Source organism: Paraphaeosphaeria sporulosa (genome assembly GCF_001642045.1).
Source record: "Paraphaeosphaeria sporulosa strain AP3s5-JAC2a unplaced genomic scaffold CC84scaffold_13, whole genome shotgun sequence".
Classification (NCBI taxonomy): domain Eukaryota; kingdom Fungi; phylum Ascomycota; class Dothideomycetes; order Pleosporales; family Didymosphaeriaceae; genus Paraphaeosphaeria; species Paraphaeosphaeria sporulosa.
The window spans coordinates 385609-413511 of NW_017253372.1; the positions used below are offsets into that span (position 1 = coordinate 385609).

Genomic DNA, 27903 nt, shown 5'->3' on the forward strand with positions numbered 1-27903 from the left:
TCTATCGTCTGTTAGCCCACGACTTTGCATAGTTGTCCTACTGTGAGAAGCCCAATACAGCGGGATCAATATGATGAAGGGCAGTATCATGTCTTGAAACCCTTCAGCAACGCTGGCAGAGGATACAGAGAGGACAGCACCTGCCGTATCCTTCTCCCCAGAATTCCCATATTTGCCTACAATTTTGCGGACCTACAGGATATGTTGCTCCTCCTTTTCCATCTTACGACACTATCTCGATGTGTTGGGCTATTTGGTTCAAATGACTACCTACCGTGGGAGAGCTGTGGATCACAATTTAGATAATCTTAGGATCGCATAGTCATGGGCAAATCCAATTTTTGAGCACGTTCGATCCACAGATGTTTCGCGCGTACGCATCAATGGGGGAGAGATTGGGGCGGCTCTTCGGCCTCATGCGCCGAGCGCTCCTTTCGTTCTCGCATTGATACGTCTACAGTTTTTCATTCTTCTTTGTGGCGGTTCTTACTACTGTGGTTGAAGCCGTAAGTATCCCAGTAGATCCGGGTTTCCCACCCCTGGCACCGAAACTGCCAGAACACTGTAATATTTTGAAAATAATACTAATCATTTTTACCACATATATTGTATATATTAAAAAAACCCTTCCTATCGTCCTAGGTCCCTTAAACCTCTAAATCCTATACGCTTATGGAATTCCTATAATTTATAGCTAACATTTTGATACATTTACCTCTGAGAAATTGACAAAAACACCTTGTCTGGTGGACCCACTGGGATTACTTACGGCTGCAACGACAGTATTACCTATGGTATTGTCTCCGATGGAAGGAACCTCCCCCAGAGACCTGCAGATGTCTGCGCGTTGACATCGATCGACTGTTGCTATGCATGTCGGCACGACACAGCTGCAGAGCGCGTATCAATATGGCGAAGCGAAAGGACCAACCAAGATCGATGGACCTCACCTGGCCGCGACGCTCCAGACTTTTTAGACAATTGTACGTGACCTGAGATATCTCTCGGCGCAAGATGACGCGGAAACACACGAAAGATGCACCGAAAACCCCACATTCCGAGCGCTAATCTCGTTCTTCCCCCACATTACGTCGCGTCTGTTCCGGCTACTTCGCACCGCGATGGCATCGCCTTGTTGTCAAAGGTATCGACCTCGGCACCATGTCGGGAGTTCGTGCACTAGATCAGTGGAAGCCAGGATACTGAGTCTGTACCTGCGCTTGTGCAATATCCCCCGCATTTCGGCAACCCCTACGGGTCTTGTGGAGGGCGCCATAGGTCGAGATAAGACCTAGACTTGGGGAACTCTTTTGCGATTACGATCTTAGAATTCGTTCTGGCTGAGTGGTTGTTGCGACAACTGACAATGCCGATGAGTTTCAGGCCATTAGCGGTTGCACAATTGCTGTGGAGTACATTGGCGCACGCGTACGTGAACACAGCAAAACCTTCCTAGTACTGAAGCTAAATTTTTCATTAAGCATTGTTTCGTACGGGAATGTCTATCCCACTAGGTACTTTGACAACAATGCTGCCGATCCAACATTCGGATCGTCGTACGAGAACAGCACCAGCATAACGTTATCATCATCCCAACCAGTCGTCACTCTTGATTACGGGGCAGAAATTGCCGGCTTTCCATTCTTTGTGACAACGACGAATGGCACCGCTGCACAGATCGAAGTGAGATATTCCGAGTCCTTGGTAGGACTCTCACATGACAATGCAGACGGGCCCTGGACTTTCTCGAACGGACTCTCAAACTCATTTCGGGTGGAGACTTTTGCGATCGATGATTCTGGTCACGTGGAAAGTTTTTTCGTACAAGGTGGCCAAAGGTGGCAATCCATACGTGTGCTTGGCAAAGGAACGATAACTCTCGACCGCGTTGGGTTTCGAGCGACGAGCGATCATACAGACGCCGACAAACTTCCAGGGTATCTGGAAACCAACAATGAAACTTATAATAAGGTATTCGATCTTGGCGGACGCGTTGTTCAGGTCGCCTGCGTTGACGCCGGCAATGCACCCTCTACCTGGGAGCTGACAAACGCCGGTGCGCTCGTTCGTGGCCAAACAACCGCGCAGTCTGCCAAGGGCATACTGCTAGCCCCGGCCAATTACACACTGGAATTCGACACAAAGATAGTGAGAGGTGGAACGGGCTGGAGAATTGCAAGCGCCTCCCAGCCTTTTGGGCCTTACTTTGTCCTGACGTCCAACTACCCCGATGAGACTACGTTTACAAACACGAACAAGACCCTCTTGCCACCGAACACACTCATAGTCAATAGCGGGTGGAATATAGTAAACCAAACGAGTCTCGAAACGCCAGCGAACAAACTATTTGCCTTGAACGTTTCGATAGAAGAGGGCAAATGGTACCGCATCAGCACTGCAATTGAAGTAGACGGATACCGTGTTCTGCTTGACGGAGAGGAAATTGCTCTTGTTCCCCTCTCTCAACCGGACCCCGCCGCTAGATTCGGCTCAGGTTCTGCCTATGCAGGAACCTGGGGTTTCGGTGGCTATCAGGACCACAGTACCATGTTCACGAATGTTTCAGTTACATCGGATAAAGGAACTAGAATCTATCAATCCGATCTTACATCGGCTAGCACACTGGTCGAATACGGTGTCGCGCCACTCGAGCACTCCGTCTGCCTTGACGGCGCCAAACGAGATCGCCTTGTATGGATCGGCGACTTCTATCACACAGTTCGTGTAGTAGCACAGACTACAGCGCGATGGGACCATATCCTGGGCAGTATTGATTTAGTGCTGGGGTTCCAAGTCCCTTCTGGAATTTACGCTGGTTTTGTTCCCATAAGCCCGGGAATGGGAACTCGCCCGGAGTACACAGAGGCCTACCAGGGATGGCAAGGCCTGGTCGATTACCAGGATCTCTTTTTGGCCGGAATCGGGGAATATTACAGGTATACCGGTGACACTGCCGGATTGAAGAAACACTGGGGCAAGATCAAGATGCTAGCGGAAGCGAAACTCGCGTTCGTTGATCCGATTTCAGGCCTCGTGGCAGATACTCCGGAGATTAAGAACCCTTTCAACTTCCTTGGCCCTGTCAATGGAAGTGCGGTATCGGGTTTATTTGCTTTCACACTGCGCCGGCTTGCGCCGCTTGCTGTTGCTTTGGGAGACGCCGAAGCTGCCAGGAAGTTCAACTCAACTGCTTCCAAGATCAACGACGCGATCAACGAGCATCTCTGGAACCCTTCCTTGGGAACTTACTCCCTAGGTTTGGATTCGCCTGGGAACTTCTCGCTTACTGGAGTTGCATGGGCGATCCTCTCTGGCGCGGCAAACAGTTCTCAAATCGCTTCGTCACTCTTGAAACTTCAAGAGCTTCGATTTGGTCCTGGCTATCGTACGTCATCTGCCGAAGCTGAGTCTCCTGAGTATCAACTTGCGCCAAACCCGTCAGGTTTTCTCCTCGAAGCCTTGTTTCAGTCTTACCTCAACTACGGGAGCGACAGCGCGACTGCTGCTTCACATCTCCTCGGAGGTCTTTGGGGTAGTATGGTGAACAACGACTCGTACTTCTCTGGCGCCAGCTGGGAGTACGTAAATCCAGACGGTACCCCTGGTTTAGATCTGTTCACGAGTTTGGCTCATCCGTGGGGCGCGGCTCCGTCTTATGTACTTCCCGAGTATCTGCTGGGTGTTCGACCCACCATATCCGGTTACAAAAGCTTCGTGGTAAACCCCGCAGTCGGCTTTCTTGGTTTGACAGAAGCAGGTGGTAGGGTGCCGACTCCGTTTGGGCCCATTAAGGCGGGCTGGACTGCGAATGGAACACACGCTACGATTGATGTCGATGTTCCAGAAGGCACTACAGGGGCTTTTCAGGTGCCACCAGGGTGGAGGATTGATAGAAAGAGCAGTGCGCACGCGGTCAAGCTGGTACGTGGGCTCAACCGTATTGTTCTGTGCTCAGCTTGAAAGATCTTGAGCCTTCAGTAGGGAGAAAATAACCACGTGTTGTTTATACTCGTATGCCCAGAATAAGAACGCACCATATGGTCTTGCAAGGTTTAAAACAGGTCTCGATATGATGATAAAGAAGCTCCTCAGTCGTAACCATGACTTTACAAAACTAACCATAACTATACAACGCTCAGATGTCCTGTTCGTATGATTTCAAGTTCATCCCATGTCTCTTGATTTATACCGAATCAATCAGTCTCAGCTTCGCCTCACTCTGGATCCTTCATCTAATAACGTCTCGATCGAACATTGGCGAGTGCCTCGTGGCAATTGGGCTGCTCGAAGTCCAGCAGCGGCAGTTGCATTCCATATCGCAAACATACTGCCTAATATCGTTGATTTCATTCACCTGAGGACTACAGGAAAGTCAGCAACACCACGGGTTTTGCGTAGGGATGGATCTCATACACTGTGATGTTCTTCGGACGCTTCTTCCTGCGCACGACCCTTCCGTTGAATGTCCTTGTCACATCCCTCGGAAGATCCTTGATGACGCTGACGCTGATGGTGTCTGTCCGCCTCATTGGCTTCGGGATCAGCAATGGGGCAATGGGATAGAGCGACATGGATCCATCATATCCGAACTCGTACGCTGAGGGCCTTTTCGAGGGAGCCTGAAGTGTGCTGTGGGCATCTACAAGACCTGGAGATGCTTGCCGATATGCGGGAGACGCAGCTGTGCTTGTCGAGATCGATGTGTATTTGCCCCAGCCGAAGGGGGATTTGACGGTCGACGATGTCGTCGGCGTAGGGCGAACGGAGCGAAGCGCGCAACCTTTATCGTGGGGACAGTTGCATTCTGAGCATGGTTAGTACGTCAGATGTACCTCCAGAGCAGAAGTAGTTTTGCTAACCAGGCGAACGCAACCGCTTGCAAGGACATTTGTGTGCTGAGAATGCGGACGGTGTGGCGGGCTGAAGCGCAGAGAAGCGTTGGGTGTGAATCGGCGAAGGCTTCGTGCGTGCCGGTGCAGCCATGTTTGGAGCTATTGCTACAATATCATACTCAGATATGCAGTTCGGAAAATTTAGGCGTTTTGTAGACTTGCAATGTCTCGGTTGGGTCGAAAGGGCGACGGCGCTATTGCAATGTGCGTGAAACTAGGTGAAGGCGGATTTCAGAGAGCCACAGGCATCACTATGTTCACTGCAAAGCAAGCATATCTGGAGCTCGAGCCAGCACTATGATCAGAAAAGTTCAACGTCGCGCGTAGGTTGAAAAGTTTTTGATGTAAGCAATTGGCGTGATGATCTCAGACTTATAACCTGTAACAGATTCGGACTTAACTAGAGTTGCAGTCTTATCAGAGTTGTATCGACTGTGCGCAATGCTCTCCATGATGCCCTCGCTGGTCTTGAGGAGCAGTCGGGGTGTGCTGAGAACATAAATGGTGCTTGCACAACCCTGCAGGATGAGACCAAGAGAGACCGATGATTAAAGGCTGGACCGGAAAGTTGCCCACCTTAAGTTATACTTGGACAGAGGATTGCGTCTCGTTTGCCCCTTTGGAGATCGGTGTCGATGATGAACGTTCACGAATGCTCGACAGCCTTGATGTTGCTTTGTGCACCTGCAGTAATACTACACCCAATCCTACCTATGGTGGCGACTACCACTAGGGTTCGTGATCGTTCCTGCACCCAATCGCGGGTCGACCTTTGAAGGAGGGTTTCGTAGACGTACGTCTTCACCACGAAGTCACGATTATAATCAATCTGAGACGCGCGCGGCTGGCTGACGAGCCACATGCGTGGTGTATGTGACACGTTGAGCGGCTGCTGCGGTAGCGGGGCGCTTCCTTCCTTCTGAGCACGGGCCGCGCGGGGTTGTGATTGTCTAACTTCCTACCACACCCCTGCTCCACCATCCCTCTTCTTTCGTCTCAAACGAGTCCGTCCTACGAAGATACTCTCCTTCAATAGCTCACGGCAGTACTTTCGAGCGCATTGTTCACCATGGTTCTATGTTCAATGCGCCGTTGTAGGCCCCTGTCTACTTTATCGATTGAGACGTTGCAGTACCGCCACAGAATCCAACTAGATCACAAAATGCACGCTTGTCGCTCGCTCGCGTACCCTTCGCGGACTCATGCCCGAATGTGAACACACGTGCAGTAGACCATGTCCCGTCCAGACGCTTGCTCTATACCCGGCAATAGGTTGCATCATATTTTCTTTTCCCATTTAAGTGGGATGTTCTCGCAATTGTCATTGTCTCTCTCATTTCACCCGCTTTGTGCGTCCTCTGCTCTTCTTTTAGTCGCCATGTCTTTCACCTCTTCTGATGTCGTCTTCGTTACCGGCGCCAATGGCCACACAGCCCAACGAGTAGTTGATCAGCTGCTTGCCATTCCCAACGGCCCCAAAGTCCGCGCAGCTGTCCGTTCTGATGCTTCTGGATCTATCATCCGCAAGCATTATCCAGAACAAGTATCCAATGGGCGTCTTGAAGTCGTCCAGGTGATGAACATCCAGGACCCAAGCTCATTTGATACGGTTATGCAAGGTGTGACACATGTTGCGCACATTGCTTCGCCTTTTGTTCTCCAAGTCGAGGACATTGAAAGAGACCTGTTGAAACCTGCTATCGAAGGCACGAGGGGTGTGCTGACAGCAGCACTGAAGCAACCTACAATCAAGAGCATCGTAGTCACGGGTTCTTTTGCTACAATCGCCGATGCAAAGGGCGGATACCGCACGGGATACACTTACACCAATAAGGACTTCAATCCAATAACCTACGAGGAAGCCAAAGACCCCAACCTGGACATGACGCAATTTCCTGAGTTACACCGTCACTTTGCTCGATACATGGCTTCGAAGAGATGTGCTGAGGCTGCGATGTGGGAACTCTACGACAAGGAGAAGCCCTCATGGACACTGAATACTATCAACACTGCCTGGGTCGGTGGACCGTACGTGCTACCGCTCCCCAGCATTGCCAAGGCCAGTACCAGTACCGGCTTCTTGTACGGTCTTGCGACCGGAGCAGACATCCCACCGCAGGAATGGCCGACCTGGATTGACGTCCGAGACGTGGCAAAGGCGCATATCAATGCGCTCCAAAAGCCCAACCTGAACAAGACCAGAATCTTGATCGGCGGTCACAGGATAGGATATGACCAGGTGCGGCAAGGAGATCGATGACTTACGTATCGTTGACATCTTTTAGATTGCGGAGATTGCCTCGAAGATTCCGGGTGCGACGCCCTCGCAGACTAGAAACAACTTTGATATGGTGAGATCTGTAACAACACATGTGCAACTAGCAACCAAAGGCTGATGCGCGCTACAGGACAAATTGTTCTACATTGACAACTCTTCCGCAGAATTGGTCGATATCAAGGAATCTGATCTTATTCCTGTAGAGCAAACGGTTATTGAGACGATCAAGTACTTCCTGGACCTCGAAGGGAAGAGCAAGGCCTGAATAGAATGCGAAAGCGCTTGGTGATTTTGAGGTTCCGGAGAACTGGTCAATCACCCCGCAGCGAATCCGCTAGTCCTGATCCATGCAACTGTAGAATCAATTCAACTATTGCCTTCGCAGATGTGTCGCCCGCATTGCTCACTGTGTTTGTGCCAAGACTTCCAACGTCCCGTGACAGCTCTACACGGAAAGCGCGCCTGGTCGGCTCACGTCAACTCAAACCTCAGGTCTCGCTTTTCCCTTCCACCCTTCGCTTCGATCATCTACCCACTGCATGATGGCCAGCGCTGTGACGACCACGACCTCCGCAACGTACACTATGGACGGCGACGAAGCACCACATTGGCGGGTCGAGCATGCAATTCCCGGCATGGCAACCTGTACCCAGGCGCAATGTAAAAACAAGGGCATACAAATAGAGAAGAGCGAGATACGGATCGATACCCACCAGTTCCATACCATGGAGGAGAAATACTACTTGGCATGGCGCCATTGGTGAGACCAAATCATACTCAGGTCCACGATCGTGCTAGACGTCCGTTCCACCTTGTGTTTCTAACTTCTCCATGGGCGCTGCGCTACTCCGCATCAGATTCGGGGGCTCGACACGATATCCGACGGCGAGCTGGCGAGGGTGTGAGGCTATGAGCGCATCAGCGATGAGAGTCGAGAACAGCTGAAGCTTGCACTGGGGGAAGGCAAGGTCATCGACAAGGACTTCAAAGACATCCGCCCTAATCTTTTAGTCAAAGGTGGTGGTTATATGGGCGAATTACGAGACGCTATCGGTTACAACGTCGAAGTAGTCCCCCCGGCTAGGGCACGCTGTCGGGCAGCCACTTGCACGCAGCAGAGAACTGGGATCGCGAAAGGCGGGGTGGGTCTAGAAATCCTGAGAGTGTTCGATTTCGAGCATGCGTTCTACATGTACAAACACTGGTGAGTGGAAAGACGAGTTAGCCAGCGTCCAGCATTTCTTGAATGATACTGAAACATTTAGGAGATGCATTTCGAAGTACGATCTCTTGGTATTGAAGGGCATGCGCACAATGACACGTTCACCGGCATAAATCATCTGCCCAAGAACTACAAGGCTGTTGTGCTGGAGTCCATGGAGAACAGCGAAGTCATCGCGCTACCGCCGAACCGCCCCCACGGTAGCTGCCAATCGGCGTTATCTCGGACCTCCGCCCGCTCTTCCGCAAGCTGTTCACATCTGCAGCCGCCCCGCCCTCTCTCCGCGCTCCACACTCCACCCGCAACGCTCCACCAGCCGTCGCATACGCCGAACACATACATCTGCTGCAAAATTGCCCAGGTCCATACTAGACCCGTTCACCTTCTCGACGTGCGCCAAATACCATCGTCATGCCCGACAAGACCATTTCCGTGACATCTTCGTCACACTTCGAGAAGCTCGTATCCTCAGCCACATATACGGTCGTCGACTTCTACGCCGACTGGTGCGGTCCCTGCAAGACCATCGCGCCCGTATTCCATGCGCTCGCCGAGAAAGAGTCCAAGCCGGGTCGTATCCAGTTTGCGAAGGTCAATGTCGATAGCCAGCAGGAAGTTGCGAAAAAGTATGGTGTATCTGCGTAAGCCACACTCTTCCGCTGTATCGATTCGTAGCCACTGACACGCGCGTACAGCATGCCAACCTTCCTCGTCCTCAAAGGCAGCTCGGTCGTCGAAACCATCCGCGGTGCAAACCCGAGCGCGTTGACAGCCGCCGTGCGCAAAGCCGTCCAAGACTCAACGAACGGCCCTGCGGCCCGCGGCCTACACTTCCAGTCTAAGGGCTACACGCTCGGCTCGACAACGGCACCCTCGCGACCGGTCGGCGGCGGTGCTGGGATCGCGGCAAACCTGCAGAGCATGATGAGTGGCAACGGAGGGTTCGGCGACTTGGTGGTCAGGTTCTTTGCGCTGTACTTTGTTAGCTTGCTGAGCTTTGACTCATATAAGGCTGCAGAGGAAAGCCCGTTTGCTGTAAGGGCAAGGCGGTGATTTATGAGGTCTCGCATTTGGCATGGAGTTTCGGTTGGGCTATGGGGCGTTTAGGGATACCTTTTGATGAGCTGTGCTTTGGTCCTGTGGGAGTGAGTCGCGGATAAATTAGAACTGGGAATATCATGGTGGATCGCAGCTGCTTCGGCCTGCCCGTCGAGCCGCTCTTTCGATTAACTACGTCTTATCTTTCGGTCGGCTGAATCCCTCACAATGATGAAATCCATGTATCGACTTCAATTTCAATTGTTTCAGAGCCATGGAAACTAGGTTCTGATATATGCCCACTGCATCTAGACTCCGCGACAATGCCATTCATCTAGAAGATCCAACATGCTCTCTAACCCATTTTTTCGAGTGACTCTCAAGCATTCCGATCCCGCATGCCCGTTCACTTTTGCCCCCTTCTCCTTCAATAGTTTGGCCAATTCGACATGTTCCATCGCACACGCGTTTGCAATGGGGACGTCGGTCAACCCATATGTCACAAGCCCAGGATACATGAGCAGACGTGGGTCTGTCTCACCAGGGTGGACTCCAGCATCGAGCAGTATGTGTGCGACGTCCATATATCCACCTCCGGCAGCTCTGAGAAGCCCACCAAAAGGAGCGGCGCCGTGTTCAAGAAGTAGACGTACGATTTTTGTCTGCCCGTATGCGGCGGCAATGATTACTGCGGAGCTCATACTAGCGCCTCTAGATAAAAGGACGCGTACCAGATCCTCATAGCCATTCGCACAGGCGTCCAGCAGAAGACCTGACGGACTCGCTGAAGCGCGATCGCCAAAGCCATTCTTTTCAGCGATATCAGGCCACAAGTCCAAGAGATGGTTGAGTAGGTCTGCGTCCCCACCCTGGCCGATACATTCTGCTAGAACCCTCTGTTTGCGGTCTTCAGGTACATCTTTAGGGCAGTTGTATCGAGCCCTTAGTTCCATCACATGGTCCCACACCTCCCTGCTCGGCGTGAGAAGAGCATCACTGAATACTTGCAGCGAGGCATATCGCTTTGCTCGATCTTTGAAATCCCACGGCGTTTCATCGATACGGAACTCATGGATGAAGCGGAAGGCAGAGGGACGACCAACGGACGCTGCAGCAACGAGCATATCGTTGCGTCGCGGAACAACAACACGATGGGAATGACCTCCGGAGAGGAGAACTTCAAGGGTTTCCGGGCTTGCATAGCGGGCAGCCTGCAGATTAAACTCTCGCGAATCCATTCCAAGTAGGGGCTTGAACGATTTGTCTCGGTAGATCTCGATGTAGCGTTCGACAATGGTCACGGTGTTTGTCACAACGGCCGCAGCGAACAGGTTGTCAACTGTGGAAAAAAAAAAAAAAAAATTAGCGACGAAACAGAAGCTACTAGCGGGATATTCTTCACCATAGTATTCTTCTGTTTCATACAGAACATGACCATAGGCCGGTCGTGGCAAAGCAGGCGGGAACACTTGGGAAACACGATCCGCGCCACCCTCGGAGATGAGACGACACAGGAAGCGGACGCAATCATCGTACGGAAGCGATACGTTCTCAGCTACCAGGTCTTGAGCGATTCTGCGCAGGAGCCCCAATTTCGGGTACGGGGCTAGACTGGAATCGTCTTCTTTGTTGTGAATGCGGTACTCGATATAAGATGCTGTGAACGGTGGCATAGGCGGGTTTCGTACGGTAGCGAGAGGCTGACAAAATCGCTCATCTAGCATGCGATAGGCGTAGATGGTATCGATAACTTCAGCGGCGAATCGTTCTGGGTCAACAGTTAGACTTGTTTAACTGCGTTCAGAGCCGTTGAGCTGGTGCACATACTATTTATCAAGCGTAGCCTCAGTCCTCTCTTCATGCCTCGCACCACTATTGCATGGTTCAGGATGGTTTGCAGCAGCTCTGCTGGTAAATCGGCAAAACCCATGTTAGTATAACTACTCAAGGCATTGTTGTACGTGCAGTTGTGCAGCGTTTCGTGGGAGGAGGAAAAAATTCAAACGAATGATTTGGGTAAGCTTCAAAGGCGAGGCCAGCGAAAACGACCCAATCAGTTTGCTTCACACAACATCTATTGTGTCGGATACATTCAATTCTATAAGAAGTTGCCTGGTCGAGTGTTGCAACTGCCTGGCTAGGCTGCCACAGAGGCTAGCCTATGTCATGGCGCTAGCCGCCCGTAATATTTCCCCGAGCAGACCACCTTACTCTTTTCGGACAATTCAAGCTAAGGCTGCTGCGATCGTCATCGACAGTGCCCACTGCGACAATCGCAAGTCACTCAACACGAAATACAATGGACCCAAAACCACGACTGGCATGTCAACAGTGCAAGCAGAGGAAGATACGATGCGACAAAGGCACGCCATGCTCGGCATGCAGTCGTTCAGGGCTCAGCTGCCACGTCATTCAGCGTGCCAGATTACCTCGGGGAAGAACCGCGAAAACGCGTAGCGCCAATACAAATATCGAGACGCGTATTGTGCGCATAGAGCACCTTCTCGAGGAGTATAATCAAGTACAGCATTCACGCATGCGTCTGTAAGGATATGACTGACCTTGTACAGAAACATGCGCTTCCATTGCATCCCAGTGCACAGATTGAGGACCATCCTGTAGTGAATGGAAATGCCTCAGTTGGAACTGCATCAAATGCCAGGATGGACGATTTTGTTGCTCCAGACTTTTGGAAGCTGCTCTCTGAAGAAATCAGTGGCTTGCGCGAGACTCTAGAAAGTGGAAACGAAGACGACAAGAGTCTCAAGACGGACCCGACACCTGAGCCAGACGACGATGCCTCGAGAGCTGGTGCAATCCTATTCCGCCATCCAATTTTGCACGCGCCGTTTTATCTGCCGTCTGCGACCGCTCAGGCGAAACTCCTCGAAATCTATCGTTTCCGAGTAGAAAGCGCATATAAACTCTTCCATTGGCCCACGTTAATGCGGACTTTTGAGCAGAATCAGCAACCAAAACAAACATCCGTGCCTGTACGAGCCTTGCAGTTTTCAATTATTTTCATGGCCTATTGCGCCATCACCAACGAGGAGGCCGTCGCTCAGGATCTTGGGGATAGAATAGAAATGCTGGCACTCTATCAATCGGCCACTGAAGATATGCTGGCTCGATCACAATTGCTCTTGGGTCCTGACCTGATCACCCTACAAGCATTCGTCGTATATCTTGTCCGTCAACACTTTCATCAGGCTCGCAACTCTGTTATCGACACTAACCCTACTACCAGCACGCTTTACGAACCTGCTCAAATAGCGCAACAACTTGGACGTTGCTTGCCATTGCAGTAAGAGCCGCCACCGCACTCAGGCTTAGCAAAGGTCTCCCGAGCAACGCCTCCACGGTCGATCGAGAGCTGCGGCGACGCTTATTGTTCGCGATCGGTATACTTGATTCACACGCATCAATGGACCGAGGTACAGTCCCCATGGTACCGTTGTCAGAATTTCAGTCTCCTCCTCTTGATATAAACGACAGTGACCTATCATCAGCAAGCAAAGTGCCTATGGTAGGTTCGCCCGGCTTTACTGACATGACCCACACCAAGCTAGTTTATGCGGCTATGTTGAGTCAACGTAAGCTGTACGAGCTCTCGTCCAATGCGGACGGCACGGACTGGTCACACTGGCCGAAAATGGTCGCTGTCATTGACGATTTGAAGCAACATGTGGAGAACGATCTCTGTAGATTCAAGGCTGAGACCGGGCCATTGGTAATGCATCACATTGAATGTGGTCCAAAAATCCTAGTTAGCTTGGAGCTGTTTCTGCGAAGGCCTTCCTACAGATCTTCTCGCAACATAGTCCCACCATGGGATGATATGAACATCCTGGAGGCAGCTACTACCGTCCTCGAAGAGCATTTGAAACCCATGCCAGCGGAACTTGCTCCTTGGGCCTGGAAAAGCTGGGTACAATGGCATGCACTGGCTGTCGTCCTTGCTGAATTGCTCGTACAACCTTACGGGAGTCTATTCGACCGTGCCTATGCCGCTGCTAGAAAGGGGTTCTCTAGCTATACTACGCTCATTGCCGATGGCGACTCGGGGATGCTTTGGAAACCAATCGCTAGGCTAATGCATCGCGTGCAGCGCCTGAGACAGCCGCCTTTACAGGAGGTTCAAAGGCCTAGTACTCTCCCGAACACAGCTCTTGCCTTGCAACCTAACGACTCATTACCTCAAGAAGCTTCTGCAGTTTCTGAGACATTTTCCTTCGATACATGGGACTTTCAACTGGACGACACAAGTTTGTTTCCGAATGCAGATTATCAAAGCTATGAGCAGCTTGACAATCTTCATGCTCCGAGAGAGAATCCATGGCTTGCATGGGATTGCTTCCTCGAAGATCTGAATTTTCCTGGCCCGTGATGGCTAATGCGTCCAACATCTAGCCTCTGGTCTCTAGTTGGAAGGAACCGCGCCAAAAACTCTCTCGTCCTATGGCACGAGGGTTCATCTGGAGAATTGTAGCAAGATCTACCGCGTAATCAAAGAACCCAGCCATTCCAGATGAGATGTCTTTTATCCTCCGCAAAAGGTCGTTCCAAATCTTCTTTTCGTTCCGGCGTCCCCTCTCGCTCTGGCCGTAGCTGGATTATTCTTTAAAATCGCACTCTGACAAATATCACCCATGACTTTCTCTTCCTGCTGCCAAGGCATGGATATAAGATCTGCTTTCTTTCTCGGCGCTCCACACCATCACTGCAAAGCTTAGTCTTTCCGTAATTGGACGTGGCTTCGTGCGAGACAATTCCGTCTCACACCAGCCTAGGTTAATCATATTGAAGATGACGCAAGACCGATCCTGGGTTGGGCTGTTCCGAAGAGAAGCAGCAAGTTGGTGGTAGCAGTGATGGACCATAAACTTACTCAAGGCATATCGCGAGACGATGTCTTTTCGTTTCGGATCACCGAGAATTTCAGATGTCTTAGCACCCTCCGGAATGTACAGCTCGGCATCGGGACCCATGATATGCTACATCGAACCGCAGAATGTAAGCGTCGTGTCAATGTTATGCGCCTCCGGAGTCTGCGGGAGCTTTGGCAGAACGAAAATGGCGGACAGGAAACATGAAACGACATTGACTGTCAGTTGCAGCTCAAGACCCTCTGCATACTGGAATTTTTGCACTTCGACTCCTGCATTGGCGATGAAAGCGTCTAGACGCTTCAGTTTGGTACGAACTCTGCTCTCCAAAATCTAGCACAGAGGCAAAATTGGCTAGGCCAAGCTCCCAGACCTCGGTGTTGGTCCGCTTTACGCAAGCTGTTTCCTTGATGATGGCGTTCTTTGCGGTCTCGCCTTTGGTTATACTTCAGCTGGCAAGGATGATTCGCGATGCATTCAAACGCGCATTATATTGTCAAGTAAGCGGCGCGAGTGTGAACGATCTGAGAACGGTACCTACAGATATATCGCGCACTGAAGGCCCAAACCGGTATTCGCTCCTGTGACGATAACAGTATTTCTGCCCAGACCGAGACTCTATCCACGCGTTGCCAAAGGCCTGGCCTTTTACCATGCTCAGGACTTCCGTTAAAGGCGGCATGTCGTGACGAGCCTTGTACCGGTATGGAGCTCAAATATCAGCACTACCAGCGTGGACTTATACATTTTGAAATCGGATTGGAAACGAAGAACCGCTCCGAAAACGTCATTATCAAGTTGCAAAAGATCACGACGGGCCCTCAAACGCCGCAGAATCCGGTGCAGGTGTAGAGGCTGCAAAGACGGACCCAGAGAAGCGGGCTGAGGCGCAACAGCATCGAAACTCATCGAGATCCAACACGACTCGTTCATAAAAGAGGAACAAAGCGCTTGAGGAATGCTCTTCTGGACACAGTGTTGCTATCGCGGACCAGGGTCATCTGGGATGCCTAAGACGAACGACTCACGTTGATTCGCGGGTCGCCTTACCCCTCACGGCGCCCATTATCAGGCAGCAACGTCAACCATGATCTATATACTTTGGCTGTCCAAATTAGCATGTTGTAGTGTCTAGTAGCACTTCCAAAAGCGACCCGCGTTCTTCGAAAATCGATATGCCGGTAACTACGCGTGTGGCACCTGTTGAGGTAAGGCCAGCTCCTGCGCTGTCAACGTGTACGAAACCCGGGGTTTACAAAGTGGTTGTCTTCGGCTGTTATCATTGTCTGAGAACATCAGGCTTTGGTCATACACAGAGCTTGAACAACCACATCCCACCTAATTTCCCATGATTTTGAGCACTTCACTGACTTTGTACCCCACACTTTAGACAACTCCACTAGCCTCTTCCAACATGCTTGCCCTGTTTTATGGAAGGAGAACGAAACTTCCGTCATGGACTCGTCGTTTCCAACGGTGATCGAAATCGCAGCACCTCGCCATTTCGGAGCCGAGGAAGAATCGGCTAACGGCTTCGTTGGCACCATACTGGATGCGTACCGAATGCACAACCACGTCGTCCTCCGTCCAGAAGACGTGTGGCTCGGCATCTTGATGCAGTTCAATTTCTACGTTAATGAACACGCTGAGCAACTTCGTGAGCATTTCGTAGACCACCAGGGAAAGAGGAAGTTGGAAATCGTTCATGAACTCATGGATCTGCCAGCTTTCCTCATAGAGATGACCAACCTGGTTGACAAAAATATCAAGGACCCTAGCCTTCGCGATTGGATTATGCCAAACTTTACTACTACCACAGATACGGACAAACTCGCTGCTTCTGTTACTATGATGGGCACTTTGCAGAAGTATTTCGTATACGAATATGGGATTACTTGCGGTATTCCCTCTGTCACATTACTCGGCGAAGAAAACGACTGGCGAGACATCCACAACCGACTTGACTACCTTTCTACGTTCGCAAGGGACCACCCAGAACTGGCAATGTGGCAGTCTTCGCTCAAAGTACTCGTCTCGAAAATGGTCGAAACTTTCAAGGCACCGGACTCGCCGAGTGTGGTGCGCTTCTGGCAGGGCGCAGTCCATTCTTCTAGGGACAGCTACTTGGGTGCTAAACTTCTCAGCGGGTGGATACTTGCTTTCATCTTTTGGGGTACGGACGGGAAGCTGCTCGGTGGTCAGGGACCAGCCCGACGCTGGGCCAAAATGGTCGCTGAGAACGGCAATGACTGGTGGTATGGAGAAAAAACATACTATCCTGTCGAATGGCACGACGTACCAGCAGCATTAGTCCACGTACCGATCCATATCAGAGATGGAAAGGAGAAGTACATGGCGAAAGCTGTTGCCGGATCTGTGGGTTACACGGTGCGGGACAGTGAAGAGGTCTTCCAGTCAACAAGGCAGCGCGGCAAGAGAAACTCAAATCTCTCAGGCGACACGATGGCTGCAAGCCCTTGTGATGGGTCAGTGCGGGAGCAAGGTCTCCTCAGAAAGCTCACGCAAAAGCTTCTTTGCTTCTGGCCGAGCGCGCAATCTGTTCCCTCTCGGGCTGAGGAGCAGAAAGCCACATATCCGACGATTCCAGAACGCAAGACTACAGCACAATGGGACTATGAATATGGTGGCACCCTGGAGGTACCGCAGTTTTCGGATCTGAGTGAGCTAAACGAGCCTTGGGCGAATGAGCAAGGTGGTAAGCGTGACACACTACAACCCGTTACAGGTTGGTGGGTTATACGTACCAGCGAAGGGCAATTTGGGAGGGACGCTGATGTGCCCGACGTTCAATTTGATAGGGATGCGCCTGATTATGACAAGGATCTGGCGGAGAAGGGTAGACCGTTGAGGGAGCGGGGGGAGCTTTAGGTAACGTGGGGCAAGCCAGATCACAGTTGGCCTGACGTTCTCCATCAACCAGGTATGAGTGCATTCGCTGAAGCAAATGGGTTGGCTGACAGCCTAGTTGTATCTGGCAATACTTTGTCGCGCAATGCCGTGCAGCGAAGTCACCTCACATCTGTCAGTTCAGCTGCCACATTGCGCACTACACGTAGGCACGTCTCTTGTGTAATTTACGGTCCGTTCCAGCGTTCGTGGTTACAGCATGCGTAAGGCGAACCTTTGATGTACCATTCGATAACCCTCTGATGCGCCCCGTTTCACACGTGCACTCTTTGACGTGAGCCTACGGACGCCATCGTTGGACAGCCCAATTACTGCCGATCGTGGCTGAAAGCTTGTAGTATATCTAGTCAAGCTCGAGTGACTCGTATATATGGTAATTAATTGTGCATATCGACGCAGAATCAGAGCACTCGTCTTCACTAAAGACCAAGGCAACGTTTGTGCTCAGCGAACAAAAGCATCCTCGTCATCAAGACAGATCAATCAGTGGGTCCTTATAGCGGTCTCTTGTATATCTCCAGACCCACTTAGACAATTATCTTGATACAATCTCCACTTTTAGAGAATAGGAAATGGTTCTGCAATCCGATTTTCGGGACGACAAACTCTGAGCACCGACGTCTTTGAAGTACTTACTGCCGGTCACAGCGATGCGCGGGATACGAGACTAATCGTCGCGCCTTGGCTTGACGTACAATCTATTTCAGACCCTCAACTGATTTGTTTGCCCCCACCTCCATCTGCAAGTCACGGTCACGCACTTCCAGACGAGCTTGCTCAAGCACATTGCATCCAGCCCAATGAACAGGTATAAGTATCAGCCATTATGACGCCACGCACAATGGTTGTGAACTTTCCCAACGCCATCTTCAAGCCTTTGAACGCCATCAAACGCCCCCAAGCATGAAGTTCTCGGTCACCCTTGCTACGCTCATGGTGCTTGCATCCAGGACAGCTTCCACCCCAGTGGAGGTCGTAGCCCAGGGCGAATGCGGCCCGAAATGGGACTGGTGCGACAACCTTGGTGAGATACGATGCGAGTGCAATGGTGGACATCGGGTACGCAATATCTCCCTTCTCTGTCGTTGTCAAGACTGTACCGGGCTAACGATGAAAAAGTTGAAATGCACGCAGATCTGGCTGGATTCGGGTGTCAGTAAGTCTTCCATCTTCGAGGGGCGGAGAAAGGTGCAAAGTCTGCGGGACAAGTAGCAGGTGCTGAGACTTGCGCAACAGCGAAGTTCTGGAATCCACTTGAAAACTGTCCGAAACATGGGACGAAGCTGCAGTGTATTGATGGAGCCTGTGTCGGCCCTTGAAAACGTTTGGGTCGTAGGAATGGAGCGCAGTAGATTGAGCAATTCTGTACAGTGTGTCAACGGGGTAGACGCCCATTCCAAAAATGTCTGGTGACGTGTCTCTCCTCTCTCGCATCACTGGCAGTTGTAGAAAGTGATTGCTCATTTCTCGTCAAATAAAAAGTAATTTGAAATCTTGAGGACTGTTGGGAAAGACACAAGACGCAGTTGACCCCAGAGTACCGCTGGTTGCCACGTTAATGAAAACCTCCTTTTGTTACAAGGCTATCTCGCTGTGATATGCTGCGCCTTGGAATTGATATTTCGCACTAGTTGCGTTCCGGACCACACCCACCTGCCGGCATCCGAGAATTGAGAACTGGCTAACGACCCTCAAGATCGCTTGAAATCACCAGGATGTGAGGCACTTACGCTGATAGCGCAACTTCCTGAGGAAAACCACTTCCTGTTTCCGGCGCCTCGTTGAAAGCAACACATTGTTGAACGTTCCAGTGGGGCTTTATCCGCCTATGCAGAGAGAAGAGTCTCGTAAGAGGTGGATTTAAGATTTCTAAATTTGGTCGATCCCCAGGTGGTAGATTACTTCGACTTCGTGGGTGCGGTCTATCGGTCTCTCCAATATTGGAACAAGACTTTCCCTTTGATTGATAGCATTCGGACCATTATAGTCCAAACCTAGGCCCTAAGTCGTCGCGATCCATCCTGGGCGATGGTATGTCTTGACTGCGCGGATGTTAATGAAGATGGTTGCTTCGCACTTGAGTTCAAACAACAAATCGAGAATGTCCCAAACAGCTCTTTTACATAAGGCATATCTACATCGATACGAACGTTCCGAACTAGCTCGGGCGGACGTAAATCATGGCCCCATCGCAAAGAGACATTTGCCGAATCCCTAAACATTCCAAAGGATTTTACGGTCTTTCGATCCACCTATTGTGATGAGGAAGATCTTGAGTCGGTAGCAAGTTTTGCAGAGCTCGAGTGGGATGTCCCTACCGACGTATTCTGGGTCTCAACAGTGCTTGTAATCCACGTGGTATTTCACTCAACTGCAAGAGTCAGTATTCGAGAAAAACCAACAGAACAAACGGCCAACCTCGTTGTCCTCCTGCATTCCTCAATATCTCCAATGTGGGGATTTTGTCTGGATCCTTCTTGACACCTTTGGCCCGCGGCATTGGAGCATTTGCGGTACATGGAAAGCAGCAGATTTATGGAGGGCTGCGGTGAGCTTTTGAATTAAACACTCAACCATGGCCATGCAGCTCACGTGGGCAAGGCAGGCGGAGCCTTGCAGATCGCACAACAAGACATGGATACCACGCGCGTACATTACATACCGCCAGCAGAATATTTCGGAATGGACAAGAAGCGAGTTCTCTGAGTTTGTGGCATCGCTGCGACATGTGCGACCGAGCATAGGATAAGGCATAGCTCTTCTTATAATCAGTGGCCACGCCGAAGACTGGAGATCCGCAAGAAAAATGCATTAAGCGCGCAAATTAGTCCGATATCGCAAGAATGCCTTCGCCTGTCCCAGGGACAACCTCTTCTCTTCGTTCATCGTCTGCAACTACGCAGCCAACCACAATCACAATCCCGTCACACTGCCGCACTCTCCTCCAATCAAGAACAAACCAATAAATGAGCATGAGTCATCCGATTGTTGACACTAGCCATCCACGAAGTGTGATCCCGAAAAGGTAAACAAATGACGGTCGTCTTATTACATAGAAGATGTGTTGTAAGTGGGATCTCACATACATCCCTCCCGCACACCCACTATCGACATCACAAGCAGTATGCCTACGCCTTCTTTCCATGCCCTTTCCTCCTGCCCCATTCGCACCCACACTCTAGAGATTCTGCGCACATTCAGAGTTCAATCATCGCAACATCACCAACCATACCAATGCATTCGCAATCTAGGCCATCTTCATCCTTTAGACCGTGATTTGCGAAAAAATGCGGAAATTCGACAAACCAATGCTACAGCCACTAACCCCAACCCGTGGGTGAAAGTTGCTCTTTCACTGCACAATATGGTAGAGGTTGGAAATTTCTGTGGCAAAGTTAATGCAAGCGAGAGATGCTTGCATACAACCGCATACTTACTATGTGATATTCCACGGCGATGTTTTGTAAAGCGTACGCTGCTTGCAAGACGCTGTGCAGCACAGCGTATGCCACACAAACCCCGCCCCGCTCGAGACACTACAGATCATTGTCGACCAAGAATCAGGAACCGCTGTTCCTGACCATAAACTTTTAAAAGCAACTTGTGCATCGCCATCTTCCGTACGGTGATGTATCAAAAGCAGTTTTGAGAAAAGAAAGTGAGAACATAGTGAATAAACGCTATCCAAGACTACCGGTATACCGAAACTCAAAGGAACCGTACCCAAAAGCCCTCCAAACTTCGAGCCACACACAAACGATCAAGGGAATAGGAACCAAATCAAACACTCCATACATCCCTGTCCATGGATCATTGTCTGCATCGTCCAATGAGACCGGCCAAAGCCGTTTGTGGAGACACCAGCTCTCTATTAGGACCAAATTCGTGCTTCCCAATAGTGACCCTCCAAAACCTCACCCTGCCCGCACGCCTCGCAGTGGTTGTTGACAATCCTGTGTAAATCGCCATGCTGCCGAAAGCAATAGAGACAAAGGGGATGCTCGTGCGACTTGTTCCCATGCACATTCTTGTAAACGGAGAACTCGTCTTCTACAAGGTGTAGTGGGCGCGCCCAAGTCGGTGTACCCCTGGGACTCCCGCTTTCGGACGGTGTGGGCGATCGACGTGGCGTTGCAGGACGGAACGGTTTGTATGCGTGTTTCGGCGTGCTTCGAAAACCATAGGGTGGAGAGGGCGGAGTTGTAGGGGCCTCGGGTAGCGGTTCCAGACGAAAGACGGGGTCTTCCGAGGTAGCGCTTTGCACCCGAGTGGTCACGACAGAGCCACCCCCAGGCACCATGTCGTCACGTGTGTAAAATGCTGAGCAGTAGTCGCGGTCCCGGCAGGCCATGTCGGGGAAACTCTTTTGGCGTAGTTTCTTTGATATAAAATCAGGTGAGTAGGCGCCGCTGCGTTCTCGTTTTCCAGCTGGTGTGACAATTCACAGTCAGCAAAAACACGGCTATAAGAGATATTCTCTCACCAGGACTATCGATTGCATGCTTCAAGGTAGGCGAAGATGGCCCGGACTCCGGAAAAGTAGCCGCGCGGTTATACTGTATCTCAGTGAAGAATGGATGAGAAGGCAACGCAGCCGATGATTTCCGCGAAGCAATGGCGGCGGGAGACGCTGTTGGGCTGTCAAATTGAGCGGCGATTGTTGACGGCTTGCGTAGACGGGCTTCGTCGAGAGCTCTCAATTTCTGGCGAGCATCCTCCGCAGCTGATCCACCTTTGGCCCAAACCGACAATTTCCTTTGTTCCGGTTGGACGGTACTAAAGTTCAACGACGCTCTTCTCGAGGAAGCCATGGAGCCATTTCTTGAGCGTGGACCGTTGTTGGCTGGGAAAATAGGGTCTGATCTTGGCGCACCGGTGTTGTTGATTTCATGAAGCAGCCGCTGGAGGATGGAGCTGGATGGACCGATGCCGGGGATGTGCGCCACGCTCGGGCGGGGGGCTGGGCTAGACATGCTAGAATGGGATGCAGTGCAGGATAGACAATGCGGCTAAACGATGCAATAAGGAGACCTGTGGTGCACCTGGCAAGGCTGAAGAAAAGAAGAGACCATGTCGAGGGTAGAGAATGGTGCGGAGATAGGCCGGCCGCGAATGCTGGCCACGTTAGCTGCTCCCAAAGGCAGGAGCGGCCCTTCCCAGCGTGATTGCATGGCAGCTGCCTCAGCGGAACTGGCACGAGCAGGACGCGATAAGAAACGAAATGAGCAAGACCGCTCCGGATGCTGGATGAAGGGCGGTACAGAGAGTTCGCGTCGCAGATTAGCATGGTGCGTACAAGTGAAGTGAAGGTAGAGTTTGGCATGCCGTCATGAACGTGAGATTTGCTACCGAAATGGTTGGTGCTCTCACCTAGTGTATGGTATGGTATACTACAGGCCAAAGTCTATCGTAATCCATAGACGCCGCACTCCCCAGGAAGTCGACCGGCCTCAGCCCTCGGTCATCTCAGAATCTTCCGGCTTGGCCAAGCCGTGCTCCTTGAGCAACGCGTCGATCTCGTCCGCTCCCCAAAGGTGGTGGTAGATCTTGCCAGTCTCTGTCCTGCCGACCGTCGCAAATTCGACTGGACATGTGTTAGTGCAATTGCATGCAGTGTTCGATTTCCAGACGTACTCTTCTCGCTGCTCAGCTTGGTCGAATCCATCGTCTTGCCCAGCACCTTCACGGCAAGACCGCAGGCCTCTTTGAGGTTGCAGTCCTCCTTGTAGTCCTGCTTCAACAGACTCTGGGCGGAGGCATTGTTGGCGCCCACGCTCGTCGCTTTCCAGCCTCCGTAGTTGCCACTAGGGTTGCTTTGGTAGAGCTGGAACTCGCGCTGCGGGTCCCATCCTGCGTATATCAGGGACACGCCAAAGGGCCGGAGACCACCCGTCTGTGTGTAGCCCTGCTTGAGATCGCATAGCCGGCGCACGAGCTGTTCGCAAGGGATGTCTTCGTTGTAGGTGAGGAGGTAGCGCTGGGCTTGGTTGCGGGCGAAGTTGATTAGGATGTTCGCGTCGGCTGTCATGCCTGCAACAGCAGTGATCATGTTACTTTTTGGCACCGTCAGCGTGAGTCCCGAGGCCTATCTAGGCGTGTACGCACTCGTTCAGGATGTAGAGCTTCTCGGCTGATGTGTCCTGCTCCAGCAGCTTGCTGGTGACTTTCCTCTCAGCTGCCAGAACAATGCCATCCTTGGCCAAGATGCCTAATGCGGTTCCTGCGTGCGAGATAGCTTCGAGCGCATATTCGACCTGGTACAAGCGACCCTCGGGCGAGAAGATGGTCGTCTACGTGAGCGTTAGCGGAGGGCGGGCGGCGGCTGCGGCAGCGACGTACCCGTGAATCGTATCTCCTCGACATGGCTGCGGGCTCGGGCGGATCTGGGACTGGGGGTTGGGGATTGCAGGCGCTGGGAGGGGAGCGAGGGAGCGAGGGCGGCGGGGAGCTTGGTAGAGGGTTGGCGTTGACGGAGAGCTCCAGGCATTAGCTTCACTGCGCGTCGTCGGCGGAGCTGTTGTGCCAAGCCCGACCACTTTTTCGAGCGACAGCACGCCCTCACTGCGCCATTCGCGCCTACACGCTGCCTTTGCCTGCAATCCACTGCTTTCCATTGTTCCCAATGGCCGACGTGCCTGTCAGACCGCCCCCGCCCCCGCCGCCCCTTCCCGCAGGCTGGACGGAGCACACGGCGCCCTCAGGTACGCGAAAGCCCAGCCTACTTTGCGTCATAGCCTTGCTTACAACGTATAGGCCATGTCTACTACTTCAACAAAGAGACCAAGAAGTCTACGTACACACGCCCAGTCGCGATTGCCACGCCACCTCCAGCGCCGGCTCCTCTGCCCCCGCCTCCGGCCAGTCTTCCTGCGAGACCACCTGCAGCACTAGGCGCAGACTCGTCCTACGCCGACTACAACGATCCTACACACCAACATGACAACTCGAATGCCTACGATCCGAAGAGAAAGATTGAAGACCTCATATTTGGTGGCGCGCAGAGCCTATATAATAACCGGGGCCCAGATCATGCAAGAGGTGGACATCGAGGAGGTGCTCGCGGAGGACAGACCAGCTTCTCAGCTCGGACACGACAACCGAAAGATCGACCAAAGCACCGCCAGGATATTCCCAACTGCGCGCCATGGGTCTTGGTGCGAACGAAGCTTGGGAGGAGGTTCGTGTGGAACAAGGATACGAATGAGAGTTTCTGGAAGTTCCCGCCAGACGTGACGAAGGCGGTCGTCGAGTTTGATCGCATGGAGCGCGAAAAGAAAGAGCGGAAGGAGCGCGGTGAACCTGGCGACGTCGAAGAGGACGACGCCATGGCCGATATTGAGGCAGGACTCGCAGCTGCGGAAGAGGACATCGAAATCGTCGAAGTGGAGGGGGAGGAAGGCATGGACGAAGAGGAAGAGTACGAAGAAGTTGAGGTCACAGACGACGAAGGCGAGCAAGGATCGCATGTGCACAAACGCCAACGCACGGAGGAGCCGACCGCGGAACAAGCCGCCGAAGACGATGACCTCGCCTGGCAACTAGCGCAGATGGAGGAGATGGAAGGCATGGAAGGCGATTATGCAGAAGAAGAATACTTCGACGAGGAACCACCGCTTTCCGAGGAAGACTGCAAGGCCCTCTTCAAAGAGCTCCTCGACGACACGCACACTAGCCCCTACACCCCCTGGGACAAGGTCCTCGAGGCCGGCGCCCTCTACGACGACGACCGGTACAAAGCCCTCCCCAACATGAAAGCCCGCAAAGAATGCTTCGACGAGTGGTCCCGCAACAAGATGGTCTACCTCAAAGAGCAGAAAGCCAAGCAGCAGAAGCTCGACCCGCGAATACCCTACCTCGCGCTCCTCGACCGGTACGCCACACCGAAACTCTACTGGCCAGAGTTCAGGCGGAAATACAAGAAAGAGCCGGAGCTGAAGGACGGGAAGCTGCCGGATAAGGAGAAGGAGAAACTGTATCGCGAGCACATCAAGCGCATCGGCATGCGCTCGTCCGAGTTGAAGGCAGATCTTACGGCGCTGCTGAAGGCGCAGCCGCTTGCGGCGTTGAATAGCTCTACGACGCTCGACACGCTTCCTGCTTCGATCTTGACCGACCTGCGCTACATCTCCCTCTCACCATCAACCCGCGAACCTCTCGTCGAAACATATATTTCCACGCTGCCACCAGCGCCTGAGGGCGCCGCCGCGTCCGCTGAGGAGGAAGCCGAAGCAGCCAAGAAGCGTGAGGAGCGCAGACGCCGCGAGAAGGCACTTGCCGAACGCGAACGGCGCGTGCAGGAGGAGAGGAGGAAGCAAGAGCGTGACCTTGAGTACGGAAAAGGTCGGCTGAGAGAGGAAGAAATGGAGATTGAGCGCGCCATGAAAGTCGGCAAGGGGGGATTGAAAGCCCACTTGGGCGCTGAGGAGTAACAGCGTCGGCTGTTAGTCAATCGCCTTGGGACGCAGGTAGATAGTGTGACAATGATACCCAGCTTCTGCTTCAGCACCCCGTCCACCGCAACACCCGAATTGTGTACAAACTGTTTGTCTACTTGGATTAATGTCTTACTCTACCCTATCTTTCACCGATAGAATTCGTCCCCTTTTCCATCGTCCCCCGTCCGCCACGAATCCGGCCTCCCCATCTCATGCACGCCCCTCTCCGCGCTTAGCTCTGCTGGGACTTCCCGCCCGCTCTTCTCCACCGCAAACGCATGCGAAAACGCATGCCGCACGTCCTCCTGCGTCTCCGCGAGCTCGGCCATACGTTCGTGCTGCGTTTTCCGGTGGCGGCGGTGTCGGTAGAGGAGGAACGTGAGGAGCGCGAGGACGGCGACGAGGATGGCGATGCCGATGCCGAGACCGACGCCTAGTGCTGTGGTGTTTTGGTTGGAAGGAGGTGTGGATAGCGATGGGGATGGAGAGGTAGAGGCTGTGGCCGTGGCGAGGAGTATCGAAGTGTGTGATGAGGTGGATGTGTGTCGGACTGATTGCTCGGTCGATGATGCGGTTGCAGTAGAAGCGGCGTCTATAGCTGTGCTCTTAGCCAGCGCTTCGAACGTCCGTATGTCGATGACGCTGCGCCAGTCGCTCTTGGCCGTTGTGTACGCTTGCCGCACCTCGTCGCGGAAGGCAAGATCCGGGATATTGCAGCATGTGGTGTTCACCGTCATGGTGTTTTCATAGTCGGTATTCGCCCCAGTGCCGCAGCACCACTGGCCGTCTCCCGGGCATTCGAACACGATGTGCACATGTCGCTCGACGTTCTCTCTGTTCTTGCATTGCTTTGGGCAGGAGGAGTCCTGGTATGTGGGGTCTGTGCAGCCGATGCGCCAGTATGTGTTGAAGTTGCGGACCGGAGTGGGTGAGTTGTATTTGCAGAGGCCATTGGTTAGGCAGGTGTCGCCGGATGCGCAACAGGCGGAGTGTTGGCCGTTTTCTATGGCGGTGAGGTTGCAGGGGACGTATGTGTAATCGTTGAAGGGGGATGCGAGGCCAGTGATTGAGTAGCAAGTCCCGTTTGGGGCGGTGTCCATGGTGGAATCGCGTGCGAGACTGCTGTCAAAATGGTGGTGGTTAGCCATGCGGATCTTTATATGGACAAAGGATTGTCACTAAGGTGGCCTATGATGAAGGAAGAGAAAGTCATCACCATCATCGCCATTCCTAACCAGTGCTTCGCCAACTATGCTTTGCGGATCTGGCTGTAGATGTACTTACAGGACCATGTTCGTCAAATATAATCTTCGAAGTTCCCAGTGATGTAGAAGTCGTCCAAGGTGTGCCACTAGCGCTCAGACAGTGATATGCAATCTCCTCAATGGTACACGCAAAGTGACCGGTTGAGTTCCGAAGAGAAGGAATAGGACGGAGGCCAGGGCCCAAAAGGTATTTCAATCCGACAGCTGACCCTAGCTCTCGTGCTATGATGCAACCACCCGAATTTACCTGTCGAAATTCGCTTGGCAGACACAGTCGGGGAATAACACGAAGGGCCATCCAAGAAAGCTACTCTGAGTATGGCTCTAGAGCGTGGGGACTGGATGTTTCATATTGAGATTTCCAGGTGGCTGGTCCCTTCGTAGACTTTGGCACGTGGGTCGAGTGGCGTTCTCCGCCGTCTGGTCGTTCACATGGTGGATTCGTTATGGGGGACGTGTTGGCGGCTGGGTGCCTGAGGATCTCTACTAGCTTGAGAGCTCATTTGGAGTTCATTAGGACCCAATTGTTCCAGAAAGACTGACATGACGAGGGACGTTGCATCATGGTGACTTGACTCGAGTTGTGATCAACTTCCAACTAGTCGGAAGTGACCATACGAAGTAGTCTATGATGAGGCTGTCCGGGTAGATCATCGTTCCCGAAATGTCCAGGGTCAAGCGAGCGGGCACGGTCCATCCCACGCCTCAACGCTATGGTCTGATAGTATCCTCTCGGATCCGTTCCACACGCCGACTGAATGTCCTAAAATTGTAAGGGCTATGGGTTTCTGGTGCGTTCGGCCGGAGCCTTATGCTATGCTGGTGGTCATCTGGGAATTCGACTCAGCTGGCGAACGGGGGAATTATGCCGTTGAGCTCGTGTCGCGTAGCAGGAGGCGATTAGGAGAGACCAATCATCCGAATGATCGGAACACTTTTTTTTAATGAGGCGGCAGTGC

General features: G+C 52.2%; 13 protein-coding genes across 13 annotated transcripts; 7 read left to right on the forward strand and 6 right to left on the reverse strand.

Annotated features, from left to right (window-relative positions):
• Positions 1-1366: 1366 nt before the first annotated feature.
• CC84DRAFT_1222339 (Six-hairpin glycosidase) lies at positions 1367-3960 on the forward strand (the record flags this gene model as incomplete). Its single annotated transcript, XM_018183358.1, has 2 exons — positions 1367-1428; positions 1482-3960. 2 exons carry the CDS (start codon positions 1367-1369, stop codon positions 3958-3960), a joined length of 2541 nt encoding a protein of 846 aa, XP_018030372.1.
• Positions 3961-4160: 200 nt separating this feature from the next.
• On the reverse strand, positions 4161-5289 carry CC84DRAFT_357140 (uncharacterized protein). Its single transcript, XM_018185884.1, has 3 exons — positions 5055-5289; positions 4860-4997; positions 4161-4804 (listed from the first exon to the last, which is right to left on the reverse strand). Exons 2-3 carry the CDS (start codon positions 4981-4983, stop codon positions 4362-4364), a joined length of 567 nt encoding a protein of 188 aa, XP_018030373.1. The 5' UTR covers positions 4984-4997; positions 5055-5289; the 3' UTR covers positions 4161-4361.
• A 1106-nt stretch (positions 5290-6395) lies between these two features.
• Positions 6396-7506, forward strand: CC84DRAFT_1168909 (NAD(P)-binding protein). The gene is made up of 2 exons (XM_018179521.1): positions 6396-7243; positions 7301-7506. The coding sequence occupies exon 1, from the start codon at positions 6469-6471 to the stop codon at positions 7150-7152; it is 684 nt and encodes a 227-aa protein (XP_018030374.1). The 5' UTR covers positions 6396-6468; the 3' UTR covers positions 7153-7243; positions 7301-7506.
• Positions 7507-8657: 1151 nt separating this feature from the next.
• On the forward strand, positions 8658-9660 carry CC84DRAFT_357148 (thioredoxin-domain-containing protein). The gene is made up of 2 exons (XM_018185885.1): positions 8658-9033; positions 9088-9660. The coding sequence occupies exons 1-2, from the start codon at positions 8804-8806 to the stop codon at positions 9443-9445; spliced, it is 588 nt and encodes a 195-aa protein (XP_018030375.1). The 5' UTR covers positions 8658-8803; the 3' UTR covers positions 9446-9660.
• Positions 9661-9672: 12 nt separating this feature from the next.
• Positions 9673-11544, reverse strand: CC84DRAFT_1209720 (uncharacterized protein). Its single transcript, XM_018182233.1, has 3 exons — positions 11258-11544; positions 10833-11198; positions 9673-10769 (listed from the first exon to the last, which is right to left on the reverse strand). Exons 1-3 carry the CDS (start codon positions 11358-11360, stop codon positions 9739-9741), a joined length of 1500 nt encoding a protein of 499 aa, XP_018030376.1. The 5' UTR covers positions 11361-11544; the 3' UTR covers positions 9673-9738.
• A 161-nt stretch (positions 11545-11705) lies between these two features.
• CC84DRAFT_1156001 (uncharacterized protein) lies at positions 11706-14151 on the forward strand. The gene is made up of 3 exons (XM_018176959.1): positions 11706-11951; positions 12001-12618; positions 12678-14151. The coding sequence occupies exons 1-3, from the start codon at positions 11730-11732 to the stop codon at positions 13815-13817; spliced, it is 1980 nt and encodes a 659-aa protein (XP_018030377.1). The 5' UTR covers positions 11706-11729; the 3' UTR covers positions 13818-14151.
• CC84DRAFT_1231370 (uncharacterized protein) lies at positions 14074-14819 on the reverse strand (the record flags this gene model as incomplete). The annotated part of the gene is made up of 1 exon (XM_018183722.2): positions 14074-14819. The coding sequence occupies exon 1, from the start codon at positions 14416-14418 to the stop codon at positions 14074-14076; it is 345 nt and encodes a 114-aa protein (XP_018030378.1). The 5' UTR covers positions 14419-14819.
• An 887-nt stretch (positions 14820-15706) lies between these two features.
• On the forward strand, positions 15707-17321 carry CC84DRAFT_1168911 (uncharacterized protein). The gene is made up of 2 exons (XM_018179522.1): positions 15707-17257; positions 17303-17321. Exon 1 carries the CDS (start codon positions 15772-15774, stop codon positions 17203-17205), a length of 1434 nt encoding a protein of 477 aa, XP_018030379.1. The 5' UTR covers positions 15707-15771; the 3' UTR covers positions 17206-17257; positions 17303-17321.
• Positions 17322-18147: 826 nt separating this feature from the next.
• On the forward strand, positions 18148-18456 carry CC84DRAFT_1222346 (uncharacterized protein; the record flags this gene model as incomplete). Its single annotated transcript, XM_018183359.1, has 2 exons — positions 18148-18303; positions 18364-18456. The coding sequence occupies 2 exons, from the start codon at positions 18148-18150 to the stop codon at positions 18454-18456; spliced, it is 249 nt and encodes an 82-aa protein (XP_018030380.1).
• Positions 18457-21414: 2958 nt separating this feature from the next.
• CC84DRAFT_357246 (uncharacterized protein) lies at positions 21415-22535 on the reverse strand. Its single transcript, XM_018185886.1, has one exon. It carries the CDS (start codon positions 22215-22217, stop codon positions 21636-21638), a length of 582 nt encoding a protein of 193 aa, XP_018030381.1. The 5' UTR covers positions 22218-22535; the 3' UTR covers positions 21415-21635.
• Positions 22536-22552: 17 nt separating this feature from the next.
• Positions 22553-23692, reverse strand: CC84DRAFT_1156004 (proteasome subunit alpha type-4). The gene is made up of 4 exons (XM_018176960.1): positions 23584-23692; positions 23350-23534; positions 22879-23297; positions 22553-22828 (listed from the first exon to the last, which is right to left on the reverse strand). Exons 1-4 carry the CDS (start codon positions 23605-23607, stop codon positions 22695-22697), a joined length of 762 nt encoding a protein of 253 aa, XP_018030382.1. The 5' UTR covers positions 23608-23692; the 3' UTR covers positions 22553-22694.
• A 133-nt stretch (positions 23693-23825) lies between these two features.
• On the forward strand, positions 23826-25733 carry CC84DRAFT_1129885 (uncharacterized protein). Its single transcript, XM_018175842.1, has 2 exons — positions 23826-23945; positions 23998-25733. The coding sequence occupies exons 1-2, from the start codon at positions 23867-23869 to the stop codon at positions 25671-25673; spliced, it is 1755 nt and encodes a 584-aa protein (XP_018030383.1). The 5' UTR covers positions 23826-23866; the 3' UTR covers positions 25674-25733.
• Positions 25734-25825: 92 nt separating this feature from the next.
• CC84DRAFT_1180846 (uncharacterized protein) lies at positions 25826-26779 on the reverse strand (the record flags this gene model as incomplete). The annotated part of the gene is made up of 1 exon (XM_018180512.1): positions 25826-26779. The coding sequence occupies one exon, from the start codon at positions 26777-26779 to the stop codon at positions 25826-25828; it is 954 nt and encodes a 317-aa protein (XP_018030384.1).
• Positions 26780-27903: the final 1124 nt, after the last annotated feature.